This window comes from Denticeps clupeoides, chromosome 2 (genome assembly GCF_900700375.1).
Source record: "Denticeps clupeoides chromosome 2, fDenClu1.1, whole genome shotgun sequence".
Taxonomy (NCBI): domain Eukaryota; kingdom Metazoa; phylum Chordata; class Actinopteri; order Clupeiformes; family Denticipitidae; genus Denticeps; species Denticeps clupeoides.
This window is the reverse complement of record NC_041708.1, coordinates 33,983,859-33,999,319: the sequence shown is the minus strand read 5'-3', so window position 1 is coordinate 33,999,319 and position 15,461 is coordinate 33,983,859. Positions and strand designations below refer to the sequence as shown.

At 43.8% G+C, this 15,461-nt stretch overlaps 1 protein-coding gene across 5 annotated transcripts in view; it reads right to left on the bottom strand.

Annotated features, from left to right (window-relative positions):
- LOC114784684 (early endosome antigen 1-like) overlaps positions 1-15,461 on the bottom strand; it is a 124,578-nt gene that overhangs the window by 30,750 nt on the left and 78,367 nt on the right. For 3 of the 5 annotated variants that reach the window (XM_028970251.1, XM_028970253.1, XM_028970252.1), the window contains 3 exons: positions 13,722-13,847; positions 11,686-11,795; positions 1,449-1,750 (listed from right to left, as the gene is read on the bottom strand). In XM_028970251.1, coding sequence (XP_028826084.1) covers positions 1,627-1,750; positions 11,686-11,795; positions 13,722-13,847 — 360 coding nt within the window. In that variant the 3' untranslated portion in view covers positions 1,449-1,626. Of the gene's footprint in view, positions 1-1,448; positions 1,751-11,685; positions 11,796-13,721; positions 13,848-15,461 lie in introns of those variants that run through there. The other 2 variants (XR_003748901.1, XM_028970255.1) reach the window with 1 other exon arrangement.

Here is a 15,461-nt window from a genome sequence, read left to right as displayed (position 1 = left end):
ATTAAAATAGACAACAGAAGCTATTCATCTTGCTGTCACACAATAATACTATCATTAAAATGACTGACAGTTTTAAACAGCATTTGAAACCAATAGGAGTCACGACAAATGAGCGCAGAATGAAAACAAACCCCGGTGTTTCATTAAGGATGCGCCGAGGCCGGCCGCTCACGCCCTAATGAGTCGAGGGGTCACGGCCGTGGGCAGGTACTCGGCAGTCCCATTCGACCTTTAATGTTTTATTCTCTTAATGAAACTAATAGATAGCCCAGTGCTGATGAATATCATCTGACAGCAGTTTGGAAGCATCGGTTTCCTAGTTTTAGCACTGCCATGAGTGTACAGAGTGTAATTTACATGCTCCACACCACAGCGGTGCAAAAACAGTCCAGCTTCGCTGCAACACACAACAATATCTCCAGCTTTTCTTTCCAGATAACATTATCTCCAGATTTCTGCTTAATTACTCTGTACACTCTATTCAGGGTTTTAATGAGAAATGCCGGTTGGGCTAAGGGCACTTTTAGTGAACTTGATCAACCTTTACACCACCGGACTGTTTTATCTGCCACTTATTTTTTCTTTCAGCTGAAGACCAAAGCAGTGCTCTTTTATGGTTTGTTCTTTCACCTTCAAAGCAAAGAAGTATTCTGCTAAAGAGTCTGCTTCTTTCTTACAGTCACAATTCTTCACTTATTCATTCTATTGCACACATGACTTATAGACTTTTTTACTGTGTTGTAATCTCTCTCTTCCACAACATTTGCTGGTATGACTAGGCATTGTACATATCATTATCATTTTCATTACCTTGCTAGATCACTACTTTCAGATATGATAAATTCAGAGATGGATTCCCCCTCTGAAACTACAGCAGAAAAACTTGGTGCTCCACTATGCACTGTGGAATGGAAAAAAAAGAAATCCACGAGAGGTATGCCTACATAGAGAAACAATGGGGGCTGTGTCGGCACCCCTTCCTTGTTTCATTCCCGTTGTTGATTCATGCTGATCCCGTATTCATTTGTCTTTCAGGGGCTCTATCATGCGACGCACCTACTGATGCTCTAACAGCGGGCAGCAGGCACGCTATCTTACAATGTACTTACTCATCCACCTCCAGCTGACCTCGCGGCTGATTAAGAAGTGGCTGCTGATTAGTGGAGTGACTCTGGATGGCCTGAGCGATCAAGGAGAAAGAGAAAGTTCATTAGCTCTCAGTGCATTAACAGTGATGAAGTGCATTACAAGCCTCATGAATCGTGCAGGGCCATCAGCAGTTGGGGAGAGAAGTGGCGGTGGCATGAGCAATGGCCCCAGGGCTGAGAGGTGAGCTTTCGAGCTGTTCCGCGACGTGCGCGCCCTAAACACGACAAGGAGGTTTCTGACCTGTCGTGCTGCCTGCCAATACGGCCGGGCCTGGGACTTCCTCTACTGAGTGACTGCTCAACTTTGTGAAAAACTTGCCGCAGAGTACTACAGAAGATAAATAAGTCAAATGTGCCGTTTTTATACCAGTGGCACACGGTAAACAGGAGTCTCCTCATTTTAAGGGTGCATGATATCAAAACAAAGCCTCCCTAGCCTTCAGTATCATTAAGAGGTATCAAGCAGTGAACAGCTTATTTAAAGAGGGCGTGCATGCCCTACCTTTAAACACATCCCCCCTCGCCTGCCCTCATCAGCCACGACGCACGCCGTCTTCGGCACTGCCGCCGCCGCCACGGCACCCCTGCTCTCCTCCAAACGACTGAGGAAGAAAACAAGATGGATTCACAGCGCTATATAATTTTAATGATGTTATTTAAATGGCACGATACTTTATGACGGTTAATGAGCAGCAAAGTCCGACCCCCACCAGGAGCAGGAGGGAAACTTTATACATAATGAAAAGCCTTGCAGATTGTACAAAATGGGTCATCTGCTCAGCCCTGTTATTTCTGTGCAACACATTCAGTGTGGCACAGGGCACTGCTGCCCCTGTTACTATCAGTATAGTTCAAGCTGAGCTTTATTGTCCTTTCAGCTACATACGTGTTAGACAGTACATTCCGGAAAGTTTCTCCGGAACCTGCCGCTGCATGTAACATTTTAACAAAGTTACATACTGACAAAAAGTGCACAAGTGCGACAGACAAACCGGCTATATAAAGTGCAAACATGGATCACAGGCAGTGCAAGAATATCAATACAGAAAGCGCTTAAAACCAGTGAAACAAGTCATGAAGGTGCAGAGTAACAACGTGCAAATACTGCTGTAATAGAAATATAATAATGATCTGAACATCAGATCACCTAGAGTGCGTGTTTGTCAGTTCAGAGACTGACATAAATATGTTTAAAAAATAAAGTGTACATATTATTTGTGTGTCATCTGTAGTATTTAAAGAGCACAACATCAACAAATGAAATCAAATGCTTCAAATGCAAATCTGCGGGCATCCACGAACAGAACAGAACCCAGTTTGCTTCAACTCACGGCTCTCTCATTTTCCAGCCTTCCTCTACCTGGTAGTCAGGTATGAAGCTTTTGTGTCCAGGCAGATCAGAAAGCACCTGGGAGAACTGAAACTCAATGGTAGTAAGTGGGGTTTGAATCTGGGTCTTCTGGTTTACAGGCGAATATGTTACCCACTAGGCTACTACCACCCACGTGCATCAAACCAGATTCACAACCAATCCAGGAAATGTGCACAATCGCTATCGGAATCGGTTTGTCTTACTAGATGCATCAAATTATTTTAATTGAGTCTTACAGAGTATCCTGGAGCTCTTATCTCCTTGCGTGGCCCAGATCTCAGCAACCTGACCTGAACTTGATAGGAGAACACAAAAAAAAAACAGCATTTATCAGACGCCCTTATCCAGAGCAACTTACAATCAGTAGATACAGGGACAGTCTCCCTGGAGCAATGTAGGGTTAAGTGTCTTGCTCAGGGACACAATGGTAGTAAGTGGGATTCGAACCCGGGTCTTCTGGTTCATAGGCGAGTGTGTTACCCACTAGGCTACTACCACCCGTACTACCACTAACACAAGGCAATGAAAGAGTAGTAGTAACTCACCAAACTGGCCAAATCTTACAAGTTATTGTCTTTTTTACAGAAACAACCATCATTTTTACAGCGACTCAAGGGGCAATACCCCCTCCCACACACACACACACACACTATTTCCCCCGCTAATATTTGTCTTGATGATATAATGTGACAACCCAGTGTTCATCTGGATTGCTAATAGAAGTGTCTGCTAGACAAAAAAACACCCCCCCCCACAAGCACTCCTATAAACTCTAAGGGGCTCTGGAGGCGTGTGTGTGTGTGGGGGGGGGTACCCTGACATTTTTCACGGAACATCAGTGGCAGCCAACGCGAGCTGGATTAGCCCAATCAGAGGCCTGAGCCCTGGCGAGGCCTGACAGACAGGCAGCCCCTAGTGTAGCGGTGCGAGGGCCGGGCGCAGCACACGTCGCCACATAGACCCGGGGACACGGCGCTGGCTTTCATCAGCCCGCCGAGCCACGGGACGTGTCACAACTGTGCGCCGCCGCTGCGAGAGCTGTCAGGTAGTCCTGTCACTGTCACTCACCGCAATACTGATGCTTATTGCTGAATTACTGAGCTGGGTGAGGCACTTGATTGGGAATGTTAACGCAGATAAAGGTGACCTACTTTGCAGACACTGAAATTAGCAATGGGGTGTATTTCTTGAATAAATGAGAGGGAGGAGGAAAAAAACATCTGGTGTTTTGAGGATTACATGTGCTTAGGTTCACCCGGTGCGATGCCATTTACACATTTATTTCACATTATATCAGCTACAACGCTGACCTAAAGCGCCACACTTTCCGGGCGGAAAGGCATGGAGCAACACTTGCAAATGATGGAGCAGACGCTGGCTAAAGGGACTAATATGAGACAAGGTGGAATCAAAAGGAACATCACGACCAAAAGCAGTTTCTTTCTGTACAAAACTGGACTTCTCAATATAGAGTAGTTCACTGTTGGACACTGTTGGAATCACGGGCGTTCCTTACAATGTATATATTAAATTTACCTTGTGTTTTTTACTGTCTTATTATTATCAATATTCACATAATTCGACTGCTTACAACATATGGAATTCTTTGTTTCTTCTTAAGTAATGAACTTGGCAATGGAGTTCAATTCTGGTTCTGAAGCACCATGATATGTACTCTCATAAACGTAAATTAAAGCATTTCACATAGTTGCCATATTCTAACAGGGTTTAGCACATAAGTCTTAGCGCATCTTACTTAGTATGTATCTACGCTCTTAAATGGAAATATGCACAAACCAGAAAGTACTGCCTGGGGATTTATTTAATTTATTGGGTATTTAGCAAATATTCGGTAGTTTAAGGGATTTCTTTCAAAGTACTGCTAATGGTACAATGTGAGCCTGTGCTTGTTTCCAGCAGAAAAAGAATAATGCTGGAAGGAGCGGGGAGGATGTCTGGCAAGGACCTTGTCCAGACTGACTTACACACATTTCTATCAGTGAATATGTTCTGCTGCCTGGATGCACTGAAAAACAGTAAACCAAAGCTATCATTGGTTTAACGTTTTTTTCATTCCAGTACTTTAAAAAATAGTTTGCTCTTTTAAAATAATCTGTCTAATTTATGCTCATGGGTAATTTTTTTTATTTTACTTTACTATCATGCTACTGCAGGTATTTAAATTAGGTCAATGCTAAAATGTTAGGTGTTACATTACTTAATTTTTTAAAAGTTTTCGTTTTTCAGTGTACGTATGTAATTTAAGTGAAATTGAACATAGAAGTAAAGGCTAGCTAGCACATGCTGACTTACAGGCAGTCCTAAAACAAATATTATTTATCACTGACTGACATCCACTGTCAGTTCTGTAGTCCACAGCAAGACAGGATATTAACCGTATTTAGAATAAAACTACATTACATTAAGTACCATCAGAGGTATGCATTACACAGTTTGTGAAACAAGAGTTCAGATTATAAACTAAATCTGAGTTTGGCGTCACAATTAGCACTGCTCACTGGTAAACTCTCCTATTGCTCTTATCGATTGAGCCTAACTAGACTCTGGGAAATAAAACAAATATATATATATATATATATATATATGCGTACACAGCCTCCAGTCCACACATGGCACCCACTCTGAAACTGCCACACTGCCTAATGCCATGTTCATGATGGGGAAACAAACCCATCCATTAGGGGGCCTGCGGTTGAGTTCCAGCAAGCTGAGGGACTGGCACTCCACCGGGGAGACTTCTCCTGTGAAAGAGGTGAGGGAAGAGAGCCGGGGCCGATTGACAGGCTGTGCACACTCTCCTGTCTCAGGGGTGTAATTATCTCCCGCGGCTGAGCCAGGGAGAGCTCTCCTTGTTGGAGTCACAGGGAAAAGTGGACAAGTTCTTGTCTGGAATCAGCCACAGATAAGATGATTATGTTTTACATTACTCCGCACTGGGATTTCTTCATCATGCAAAGCAGCGTGGATGACACGGTGATAGAGAGAGTCGGAACGAGGCATGGCGAGAGGGAGGGAGAGGAAGAGCCGAGCAGGTGGTGATAGAACAACAGCCACCGCCGCAGTGCTGACAGGAACACAACACGGACCTGTAGCTTACAGCACTTCAGATCCTGAGGGAACTAATTATAAACGATAAATAGAGTCAAGATCATCATAATCATGTGTATGTGGATTACTCTACACCACTGTCCTGGCCATTGGCATGGCACTGCAAACATGTACACTTTTTGTTATTAAGTAAATAAGCCAATAATAACGAATGTCACTTTAGAAAGAAATCTAATGATGAATGACATTGCCCTGGACTTTCTGTGTGTTGAATGCTGGGGAAGATATCATTTAATCTAATTGTGGACATCGTGATTTACTGGGACAGGCGTTTCCAGTCCTGTTCTTGGAGGCCACCCCTAGAGAATGTTTTTGATCCAACTTTCAGACCTTTCATCCTGCCACAAACATTATTAAATAGTTAGAAATTAACTAATCCTAAAAAGCAGTGAATTTAAATAAATTGAAACATTCTGGCAGATGTCTTGCTCAGGGCATAGCGGTAGGGAGTTTGACTTTCCAGTTCTCCTTTTCGGTGAAGTGGATTTAAACACTACACATTGTTTTATCAGGTAAATGCTGGACAAATTGTTTTCCTTAAAGATAAAAAAGATAAGACTTAATGGTCTCACACTAGGGACTTGTTACAACAGCACAATAGTGCATACACACACAGACTATATACTGTACATATATTAAACAGAGCCAGTGTACATAAATATTTACATTTTTATCAGACGCCCTTATCCAGAGCGACTTACAACTAGTAATACAGTCCCCCCCTGGAGCAACTTAGGGTCAAGTGTCTTGCTCAGGGACACAATGGTAGTAAGTGGGATTTGAACCTGGGTCTTCTGGTTCATAGGCGAGTGTGTTACCCACTAGGCTACTACAACCCTATTGTTGTACATATGTAGTGATGCAGTGTAGAACATTGCACAAGAATGAATAAATATCAATGTCTAATAGTGCAGCTAATTTATGAGAACTACTGCTTTTAGAAAGCATTATATTCATTATAAGAGAACAATAGTCATTAAAACCCTGATAAAAGTGTGGCTTTTGGAGATAACAGCAAATTTCCAGAAGCACTGTAAATGAGGAGAATGGGAGGAAAAGGTCCACCTCCCCAAACAAGCAGTCATCAACTTCTCCTCTAATTTGTACATGAGCCTCTCGCAGCACGGCTGTGTTCTAAAGAGAACGAAGGGGGGAAAAAAACGCCTGGACTGTTGACGTGACAACAAAACATTTGTTTTAAATTAACTGGACAGATGGGGCCTAACACTTAACTCAACACGAATTCAAATCCACCGTATTTCTCGTGAGCTGACATGTGTGGGGCAAAATGCTGTCAAGTCTGCAGCTTCCTGGCTGTAATTTACTGCGAACATCAACCCGACTTCAAGCTGTGCATGAATCTGCTTTGAAGAAGCAAACAAACTCCTCAAACCATTTGTAGATGACACCACGCTGCCATATCATTTAAATATGCATGTGGCAAGGTGGGACGCAAAACAAAGCACAAAACTGAGAGCAGACGTCTTGTGGGATATGACAAATATGACCACGCTTCATGTTCATGTGTTTATATATTTATTGAGCTGTTTAAAATAATAAGAGAAAAATGGTGCATGTGACTAATAAAATCGTCAGACAAATTTCCTGTCTCCTCCGGTGACACGTTACACAAAAGAGGAGACTGCAAAATGGAAAGAGCAATAACCTTTTCCAAATATTACCATTTGGCTAATTATATGTGGTTAAGCATAATTGTCTGTAGGTGCCGGGGCTTTCTGCGTCAATGTAAGAGCCATCACCTGAAAATGAATTCCCAAACAGTCATTTCCTTTCCCCGCGCCCAACAGAAGATTAGTCGACGTGAAAGGTCAAATATAATTGTATGTCAAAATACGAGCGCACCCCCTTCTAGTGATCTCCACACAAGGGCCAGCGCTGGCTGCCAGAGACAGTGAGAGCATCACACTGATCTCCATTTCATACGTCGGAAAAACATTCCACCGTTCACCATTTAAAAGGAGTTGGGGGCTTTCTTTTTATCCAGCCCTGGGACAAAACAGTTGTGTTTTTCCCCTTCATAAATGAGCAAAAGTCCAGAGATTTGCAGAACCGGGAGAGGCAGATAAGGGGCATTAGTCATCATCTGTCCACCCATCTCCCACACCTCCAGAGCTCAGCCTGCCCTCCTTTCTCCTGCTCCTCACTGCATAATGGGCATTCTGCATCCCTGTTTCCCCGCATAACAACCCAGATCACAGGACAGATATCCATTCATTCAGGCTTAAAGAAAGGCAGCCCTGTAGGCAAAAGTGAAGTGTCCGTGTAGATGAAGAGAAAGAAAGGGAAAGAAAGGAAACCAGAAAAAATAGAGAGATGCGGAGAGATGCAGCACAAGTCATGGTCGAGCTTCGCGTCAGATGCCTGGACCCCTTAAATACACTCTAGCATATGGTTATTAAATAAAATGGCTTTACAGGCCTTTTTTGATCCTCAAAGGTCTTCATCAAGGGACATTATTCCTTATATGCTGAGAACGTCTATTGACATCATCAACCACAATAAAGAGAATGAGGACCTAGATTTTATTCATTGAATGGGGAAACACTGAAGGATATTTCTGAATCTGTAAGACTCCGTGTCTGCCCGCGATGAACGGGAAGGAGGAATGTATGATTTGAAGTGTTAAGTTGCAGATACAAAAGCACAAGTAGAGCAAAGGTTATAAAAACATAGTCGCTATCTGCAGTGACAATCATCAAAAACTTGTTCAATTATTTAATCTTGTGTGCAAGGCCTTCGCTGGCAGCCCTGAATAACAGACAAAAGAATAAAAAAGCTTTTTAGTAGAAAGAACAGTCCAGCGCATACCCTGGAATTGACCAAACAAAAGTTTTTTTTGTCAAGTTTAATCTCAAAGTGGAAATAAACTCAAGTGCCATGGTGGGCATACAAAAAGGTAATGAAGCCTGAAATGTCAATGAAACAACTTATTCAAAGGATTAGAATTCAGCAGCTGTGGCCTACAGCAAAAAAAAAAAAAAACACACACACACACAGACACATACACACACAGGAACTCAGAGAGTGAGGCATGTAGGGTCTCCTGAAGCACGCAGTCGTCAGAGTACGAATGGATACAGCGTGAGACATGTGTCTGGAGGCAAAGCCGCTTTGTCAGGGGAGAGCAGCAGCCAAAACACTAAATGCTCTCACTCGGCATCCAGTACGCCCCGCTGGAGCACCATCTGGCCAGCGTGCAAGAGGGGGGAGAGCGCTGAAGCCTCAGCCGAGACATTCCCAAATGCGCTAGAACATACGCTAAATGCTTTGTATTTAAACAAGAGACAGGTGCTAAAACATGGCCTTGGCCCATGCTCGGTTTTGGCTCGCTGGGCGCTAAGGCTGAGGATCAAGGTGACAACAGAGCCTTTCAGATGTAGAATGGGATGTCTTGAGGTCAGGGAGCTCCTGTACATATTCATTTGCTTTAAACTCATATTTGGGTTGACTCAGTAAAAAACTGGACGAATAAGCTTATAGGGCAATAGCTGAGCAAACTATGTAGCCCCAGAGTCTACACCTGCTTTCTCGGGAGGATGTGTGAGATACCTGGACCTAGCTAGTTATATATGTGTGTGTGTGTGTGTGTGTGTGTGTGTGTGTGTGTGTGTGTGTGTGTCTGTGTGTGTGTGTATATATATATATATATCCTCAACCATTCTAGTTTACATAGGCTACAGTACCAAAAGTGTCTGCTTTTGTGTTCCTAAACACAAAAACCACCATACAGCTATTAAAGTTAAAGTAAGTAGTTTTGGCGATATGTAGACATTGGCACGTTAAAATTCAGGCCAATGTAAACTTCAGGCCAATGTTTCACAGTCTCGACTAGCTAATGTTAATGCCAGTGTACTGCATTTTCATTTATGTTAAGCAGCGATGGGTAAAACAAAGTTTGCGTGTTCAATTTTTGAAAAGTATGTGAGGGCCTCTAGCATCTGGTTTCATGAAAAAAATAATGCATGCAAGTTAGTGTGACTAATGATACAATCCATCACTTGTATTTTAATAACAACATATGCCAATGCTTAGTCCAATGTTGTTCCTACTGTATATGAGTTAGTATTAATGTTCCACAGTTTGAATCTAAGGCAAGGCATCAAGAAAAATTGTGGGTGCTATTTCTAAAAAGGTGTTTAGCACAAAGCAAACAAAAAACCTTGGAAAAAGCACTTGGCAGCTACCAGTATCTTGAAGAAGACAAACTACCCCTTCTGTAACCCAGAACAGGATTTTTAAAAACGAAATTCAAAATGAGAGCATCACGATGATTGACAGCTCTCACACACACATACACACACACACTCCATTCTGGATGATTAAAAAATGCACCCATCAATACATCACATGGTCAAACACTAATGGCATTTATCAGATGTCCTTATACAGAGTAACATTAAATCAGTAGTTAAAGGGACACTCCCATTGTAGCCACTGAGGATTAAGTGTCACTTTGTGGTCATCTGGTTCATAGCATACTACCCTAAAACCTAAAGATCACGTCCTGGGTGACAGAAATAATTATATACAATAAGTGTATTTCGTTTCTGTTCAAGACACAGATAACTTGCAAAGAGTTCCTTTTAGTTTCATCTATTTATTTCTGTGATCTTAACAATGCCTTTAACTAGCAAAAAAGGCCTTTGCTTAGCATGTTAGACAGGGCTTGGTGGCAGTTTAAAAATAGTGCCAAGTAAGGCCTACTTATAGACTAGGAGTGAATGACATCATCTTGTTCACCAACCCTAGTAAGTAATGAAATGGTGGCAAATGGTTGGAGAGACAGTGTTTAATCTACTATACTATACTGTCTATACTACAGTATAAAAATATATATATGGGGACGGATGGCAGCAAGGTAGCTCAGTACTGAACCCTGGTATGGCCTCAGGAAAACCCTGGGTATAGCCTTGCTAAACAGGATGTAACCACAGAAAAAGAACATTATGGATGTGATTATTCCAGCATGAGACAAATTGTAAAACAATGCATTTGGGATCAGAGGGAAAGCAAGAGGAACGGACCTGTTTAGCTTCTGTGTAGAGGGAGGACCGTACGATAATAGAAAAAGTGGAGCCAACGTCTATTAAAGATGCTCTATTTGTCGGTTGCGCAAATAACAGAGTCTGTTCTTCATGGTGGTTCAGACCTCCAATCTTTTTAAAAAGAAATTCTCTCTCTTAATTAATGTAGTAAATGTAATATTTTATTATCCTGATCTTTCAATGCAACCGCACGTTGTGGGTGGTCTTCCACCCACCACTTTCTGCAACGTTGCATCGCACGCTGTTGGCAGACAAGGCTTATGCATTACCTCAATACTGTTAATAAAACAGACAATGCTCAAGTATGAGTTTGAAAAATGCCCTGTTTTCATTAAGCTCGTTCTATGTGAGGTTTTGTCCATTTGTGTGGTGGGGAACCATGTTCAGTGTGAATGACTTTTCCATGCAGAGCAGCAAGAAGTTATAGGGGCAGGGATGGGGAGAGGGGGGCAGCCGCCCACAGGTTTAGGTTTGGGAAACTAAAACTGAAGTGGAAGAGGGATGAAAAGAAATAAAAAACAGGGGGATGTGTGGGTAATAATGTTGTATTACTATATGACACTAAAACAGGTGTAACCGTAACCCTTGATGGCTGTTCATTCGAATCTGTCTTACAGTGACTTTGTGTACTGTTTCTGTGGGCTCATGATTCCCTCATAATGTAAGCATTTCCAGACAATGTATAACTTCTGGGCTATTATACAGCTTGATCATTTTTTCATAAATAAAAAACAGGAATGTAGCATACATACAAGTTTTGGAATTCAGTGTTATTCTTTTGAACATGAACCAATCATGCGGGATCAAACAAATACATACATAATGTGCTAGACACATATTACACAACACAATACTGCCATTATAAGTACGTCCAGCAGTACTTAGTTTAAGTAACTGTGTGTGTTGATGTGCTTCTAAGTGTGCACATGTGGACTTGCCTGTATGTGAGCGTGTTCTGAGTTTCACCTACTTCTGCTCTTTGATCCAGCGGCTGACGCTGGCAAGCAGCAGTTGGCTCTCCTGGCGGAGGTGAGTGTTGCCGGCGTGGGCTCCCTCCAGCACCCGGGTCAGCTGCCGCGGCTGCGGGTGGGGCCAGATCAAAGCCAAGATGAACACACTCTATCTCCACCACTAATAACAACCCCTGCCACTTGTAAAGAATCCAGTCGCTCCGACCCCCCCCCCCCCCCCCCCCCCCCCCGCACCACCTCCGCTGCTTTCTCATCATCAGGGTTTCCTCCAACATGGTATTAATTGATTCAGTATGGTGGAACCAGTGCCCCCAGCTTTCCCATGTCTCGGATTTAGCAGTTTATTATGCTAACCATATGCACGGCTCCCACTCACTAGTGGGAGAGTAATTCTAATCAGGTGAGCTCCATTAGAGAACTCTTGATCCCTCGTTTAGTTTTTCTGTGGTCTGAAAGTACAACAGGTCTGGGGTGAGCGTGCATGCTGGTGTCAGCTTGATTTTCCTTCCCCCCCATCCTCCTTTCTTTCTTCTCTTTTCCTTCTACCGTGATGGAACGACCATGAAAGAAAGCATGCATGTATTTAACATTTTGCCAAAAAACGGCCCTAAGTTCACAACTGGATTTAATCAATGCGGGACCCCACCTAAAACACAAGCAGACAGAGAGCGAGCGAGGAGTGGCGGGTAATGCAGAACAAATGTGCCCCGCTGGCCAGGCGCGGCGAGGATGGACTGTGTTTATTAGCGGCCCTGCGCATGAAAAATAAATGCCGGCTTATGCCTCGACGTGAGCTCGGCAGCCATGAGTGACGGGTTAACGCAATCACCTTGGTGAGAGTGTAAACATTTATCGCTTTCCAGAAGGAAAATGGATAAAAAAAAAAAAGAGAGAAATAGAGGAAAGTCTAAATTAGAGTATATGCAATTCAGTACATGCAATTCTGATGCAGCAGTTTTACTTTAAAGGTCAGAGGTCACAGGTTACATTAAAAATAGCTAGTCCTAGCTAGCCATGCACACACTAATTAAAACCCAATGGTGAGAGCGTCCTGGCACATACACACTCGCCTGCAGAGGGTCATCTGCTCGGCACATTACCGCAGCTAGCTGGCGCAGGGTGATTCATTATCACGGCCGGCCGTTCCGATATTACTGCACAGCCTTCAGAGGAAAGCAGCCGGCCCACCTCCGTCTCCCAATCACTTCAGACAGCGTCTAGACGCCACTTGTCAGAATTATGGGTTGGAAACGCGAACGGAGAATAACTTCAGTTGATGGCTCAATTCCTTTCTTCTCCACTTGGTCTGCTTTGCTCCCTCTTGTTTCGTTTTTACTTCTCAAGCCTTAACGTTTTTCCCACGAATGCCGCTCCCGACTCCGGAGGACATCTTTAGCAAATGAAGACGGCGCTGAACTGCTCCACGCCCTGCCAAACTTAGCGGACGTCTGCTAATGTACGTACAGAGACGGTACTTTTCAGAAGTGTAATTAGAAACAGAGGAGACGTGTGGGCGGAGAGGGTGGCTGGCTGATCTGAATGGAGATTGGTTTATTCTTGTGCCTCGTGCCGCGCATACATCTCTCCTGTTATCTCCATCACTGGCGCCCACAGCTCGGCTGTCACCACGGAAACGTGGAGGAGAGAGTCTTGACAGCTTAAAGGCTCGCCTTCTGCACTGGGCGCCACTCGCGCTCTCACACCGGGCCTTGTTTCGACTGGCGAAACGCAGCACTGCCAGTGGCTGTGCAGGTGAAAGTGGTTCGATGGACTGCTTTGGGGTGTTAAACGGCCATGACCACATCACAGGAAGTGAGGCACCTCGGCAGAAGACAACTGCACCCTTTCTCAGTCGTTCAGATGCTCCACCCACCAAGTGGAAGCGTGTTGCAGAGAACAGAGCGCATTAGACACATTTACATTGTCTGGCCCTTGCCCGGCTCGGGGTTAACACCCCATTACAGGTCAGTGGGTGTGAGTCTGCGGTTCACCAGCGGAGAAAGCGAGTTTGTCTGACAGACTGCAGGGCTCTCACCTCGTCCGGGCTCCGTTCGAGCCGCACCTCTTTATTGGCCAGCTCTTTAACGTGCTCCTGCCACAGACCAACGCTCTGCTCCGGCTGCTTCTCTACCTGAAAAACGTTTTCCTCATATTTGCCGACCTGTGAGAAGAGAGGGCAAAAGAGAGAAAAAGGAAGAGCTGTGATTGGTGGCACCTAGGTCACATATGTTACATGAAATGTGAACTACTCAAAAGAGGGAGAATAAAGGAACAATGCGCAGGCTGCGATCTGTGAATGGCAACTGCTGGAAATGAATGAAGGCCATTAAGGCCTCTTCACATCGACCACAGCTCAAGAAGCCTCTCCAAACCGTTAAAGACCTTTCCTCCATCAGAACATAACGTAACGCATTAATTCAGCATTAATTATGGAGCACGTCAAAGCGCATTTCACTCCGAGCTTCTTCAGAACCTCTGGAGCGTTCTTAATGACAGTAATTACAAGTCATAAAAAGACTCATCTAAAATTAACATTTCTCCCTTCGCCCCTGATAGGAAAATGTAAATAGCTTGAAAGTACAGATGTTATGATTAGAGCTGAAATTGCACGTCGCGATTTTCTACCTTTTGTTTCTTCGGAAGCACGTGTCGAACAACGAACGCTGTAAGGCAGTGGCACTTTCATTACTCTGAGGGCCTGGATACCGCATGATGCAGGAGGTAGGAGCCTGTTTAACATTTAGAATGTTTCTCTTCATGATGCTTTTTGTGTGTGTGTGTCAGTAGGCCCAGGTTGTATAAAAACCAGAAGTGCACTAAAAAAAATCTGATATGGCTCGGAGTGTGAATTTGGGCATGACTCATTTGTACTCACTCAACAAGTTTTAAAGGCTACGGGCAACCACATATCCAGCACTTCATCTATTCATGCGTTTCTCACCGTTGTTTCATTATGAATGACATCAGTATAAAATATCAAGGTTGATTTTGACCCCAACAAAAAAGCAGAAAATTCAATGCTTCAAACAATAATAAAACCTTTATCGAACGCAATTTTCCCATTTGACAAGACAATTAGCTTAAGTATAATAGTGGGTTAATATTCAACTGCCTGAGGAAGAAAAAAAACACTCGATATTGTATCTTAAGCACCCGATGCCAGTGGACCTGGAGCTATTCAACACCCCCCCACACCCACCCACCCCAATAAATAGAATTAGAATTACTTTTGTGTGGATTTGCAGGCGATCCATCTGCTTTATTAATAATGCGGAAGCCGGCACTCCTCCGCCTGGCAGCGTATCAATCCGCAGCCGCCTGCGACACCTTACACAGAGATATTTAATAAAGGCTGCTGTTGGTAATCCTGTCTGATTGCCTCCACCCTCCCAACTATGGCAAACGCGAGGCTGCACACAAGGACATCACACTGTCACCTGCTATAACGTCTGACAGCTTATTTCTGCGGCATCAAGCTGCCACAAAATTACTTTTTTTTTCCCCTCAAATCCATTCCTGGTTAATAACCAAAGGCAATAACTGGTGCTCTGTGTGTGCAGCTACACAGAGAGGTAAAATGAGACTGCAGTGAAGAAGGAAAAAAGATTAAAGGCTAGTGATTAGGAGGGGGGGGTTAGATCGCGCATGCATACAAGGTTGCTGGGGGCGGTGGTGTTGGCTCACTACAATATTTCAATTATGAGAGCATGCGGAGAGCACTACATGGCACTTTGGAGGAGCCCGTTAAGCTGATGGTGGAACTCGGCGTCTCTGG